The 3,256-nt window shown below is 37.3% G+C and overlaps 1 protein-coding gene across 1 annotated transcript; it reads left to right on the top strand.

Moving 5' to 3' along the window:
* Window positions 1–672: 672 nt before the first annotated feature.
* LOC104886314 (uncharacterized) lies at window positions 673–2,499 on the top strand. Its single transcript, XM_048642255.1, has 2 exons — window positions 673–760; window positions 1,478–2,499. The coding sequence occupies exons 1-2, from the start codon at window positions 673–675 to the stop codon at window positions 2,497–2,499; spliced, it is 1,110 nt and encodes a 369-aa protein (XP_048498212.1).
* Window positions 2,500–3,256: the final 757 nt, after the last annotated feature.

The following is a 3,256-nucleotide window of genomic DNA, read 5'->3' on the forward strand; positions in this document are numbered from 1 at the left end:
CCATTAGTGGGAACAGATCAGTCAAAGGCAAAGCTTTAGAAAGAAATCAAGCACATCTACGATGTTGAAGTGGTAAAAAAAACCATCACTCATCCACCCAAGGACCATGAAATCAATTAAAGCGCATTGAAGAACCATCAACCGACTCGTGACTTTGTGGGTATCGCAGCTCGGTGGGAACGGATCAGTCAAAGGCAAAGCTTTGGAAAGAAATCAAGCGCATCTATGATGTTGAAGTGGTAAAAAAACCATCACTCATCCACCCAAGGACCATGAAGTCAATCAAAGCGCATTGGAGAACCATCAACCGACTCGTGACTTTGTGGGTATCGCAACTCGGTGAAGCCAAGTGGAATGGCTATTACGGATGTAGAGGCTAAAGCTCATGAACTATACCAACAAAAACAAAAAGGTAAAGCTTTCAAATTGTACCATTGTTAGATGGGAATGAGACACCTTTCAAGATGGCAACCCGGTAACGATTCAACTGTTGTGAGTCAATCAAGTTCAAAAACGTCAAGTGATGAAGTTGTATTAGTTCGCCCGGATGGTGTGAATAAGGCTAAGGCACAAAGAAAAATGAAAGGAGTAGCTACAAGTTTAGATGATTTCAACAGCACTTTAAGTGAAATGCAAGGTGAATGAATTACAATAAGGAAAAATATAGAAGAAATGATGGATTACCAAAAGCAGCGAGATGAAAAGAAAATGAGGTTCAAGATGTATCAATTGTTGATGACCAAACCATCTCTTGATGCGGGTGAGTTCGAATACTATGAGAAGCTAAAAGAAGAGTTTATGAAGTAGTTTAGTTATAAGGTTGTTTTATTTAGTGCTCTTAATTCTTTCGTAATTCTAGTATTTACTATCCTAGTTTGTATTGTTTAATATTTGTTATCTATTGAGAATCTTATCTTCTGAAAAGTGGATTACAATCTTATCTTCTGAGAATCTTATCTTCTGAAAATCTTATATTTTGGGATTGTGTAGTCCTTTCTTATCTTCTGAGCTTGCACTTTTATCATCAAATGTCTATAAAAGATGAATTGGTTGAATGATAACATCACACCATAACACCATCCTTCTTTCTACAAAAAATATCATTCTTCTTCCTTCAAACCACTTCATTCTTCTTTTCTTCTTGCAACAAAAGGAAACATGAACTTGGATTACAATTCTTCAAGTTCAAGTGATGACCAGTTTGATGATATGGTCAATAACATGATTTTATACAACGCGTATCTTGAATAACAAGAAGACTACGTAATTCAACAAGCTGTTCAAACAATTGTTGCTCCAATCATAGAAGCCACTCAAAGAAGATCTCCCAAAAAAAAAATTATTCCAAGAGACCGTGCTGATGCAAATCAAAGGTTAATGAACGATTACTTTGTTGATCGTCCTCTATATACCGAAGACATGTTCCGACGTAGATTACGTATGCATCGTCCTCTTTTCTTTTGAATTGTGGACGCAGTCGCTGCGCAAAAGCCATACTTTCAACAACGACCAGACGCAACTGGGAAGCTAGGTGCCTCCACTCTTCAGAAATGCACAGCAGCATTGAGGTGTCTAGCATATGGATCAGCATCTGACGCAGTCGACGAGTACATCAAAATTGCTGAATCAACAACAAAGGAGTGCCTTGTGCACTTTGTGCGAGGAATTCGAAAAGCTTTTACGATCGAGTATTTAAGGAGGCCTACAATAACCGACTTGCAACGCCTCTTACGTGACGGGAAAAGGCGGGGTTTTCCTGAAATGATGGGCAACATAGATTGCATGCATTGGCAATGGAAAAACTGCCCACGAGCATGGAAAGGGTTGTATCAAGGTAGGTCCAAATCTGCAACGGTAATTCTAGAATCCGTGGCCTCTAGAGACTTGTGGATATGGCATGCATTTTTCGGAACACCGGGAACTTGCAATGATATCAATGTATTGGCACGCTCTCCGGTGTTTGATGATCTTTATCAAGGAAGAGCTCCTGAGGTCATATTTAATGTGAATGGTAATACCTATAATAGGGGATATTACCTAACAGATGGGATCTACCCTAAATGGGCAGTGTTCATGCCAGCAATTCGACTCCCACTGTCTCCCGTCGATGAGTTGTTCACCAAACGTCAAGAATCAGTTCGAAAAGATGTCGAACGTGCGTTTGGGGTTTTACAAGCACGCTTTGCAATAATACAAAGGCCATCCCTCATTTGGGATGGACACTTAATGTGGGAAATAATGCTGGCGTGTATCATTCTTCACAATATGATTGTCGAGGATGAACGGGATACATATCTAAATTATCAAGATGCATCAGACTACGAGCAAGAAAATGCCTCGATTGCTAGTGCTTCGTTTAGCCATAGGCTTGAAACATATTTTGTTCAACCTGGTCGCTACAATGATATAGGGATGCAACAATATTTGCAAAGAAGAGCTGATGCGTGGGATAGAGATGTTCACAACTCCTTACAAAAGGACTTGGCTCAACACATTTAGCAAAATTGTCGCCAATCAACCAATGATGAGTGAATTATTGTTTGTAATATTAAGTTTAGTTATTGTTGTAAGAAATCTCAATTAAGTAGCTTAATTAAAAGGCGAGCATAAATTAACGATTTATCATTTTAATAGCGTGATTAGCAATTTACATAGCGTAATTAGCAACTACCGAATTAATTAGTGTATTTAATAATAAATGTATTATTTGTTTTAGTAAAACTTATCAAATTATGTAGCTTAATTAAAAGGCGAGTGTAAATTAACGATTTAATTAGTGTCACTATTTAGTGATTAATTATGAAATTAATTAGCATAATTACGATTTTTTTGTTTAGTTACAAAGAAATCATGTTAAATATGGAGTATATAATCAATAGATAAAATATCGGTGGGGTAAGGGAAAGTAGGAGAGAGAAAAGGTGGTGGGGTATAGGAGATAAGAGAGAGAAAATAAATGGAGAGGTAGATGAGTGGAGGTATGTGTTTCAAATTTGAGTAAAGTAAAATGGGGAGGTAGTGGAAAATGAGGTGGACAAATAAGGTGAGGAGAGAGAGAAATGGGTGCCTCATAAATGGAGATGCCCTATATATACTCTAACTAGTATTTAGGCCCGGGCGATGCCCAAATTTTCTCTTTGCTACAATTTATTAGTAGTTAAATAAGTATTCTCATCTTCATTTTAAAACATCTTATTCATTATATGTATTTCAAACGTTTTCCATTCATATGTCACAATTAATTTTGATTACAAAA

The sequence above is a fragment of the Beta vulgaris genome, chromosome 4, assembly GCF_026745355.1.
Source record: "Beta vulgaris subsp. vulgaris cultivar EL10 chromosome 4, EL10.2, whole genome shotgun sequence".
Taxonomy (NCBI): domain Eukaryota; kingdom Viridiplantae; phylum Streptophyta; class Magnoliopsida; order Caryophyllales; family Amaranthaceae; genus Beta; species Beta vulgaris.

Bases quoted from the DNA above. Each gene is read 5' to 3' on its own strand.
- LOC104886314 (XM_048642255.1), top strand. From the start codon at position 673: ATGATGGATTACCAAAAGCAGCGAGATGAAAAGAAAATGAGGTTCAAG. The intron at 761-1,477 runs GTGAGTTCGAAT...TTGTGGACGCAG, and splicing joins CAAACCATCTCTTGATGCGG to TCGCTGCGCAAAAGCCATAC.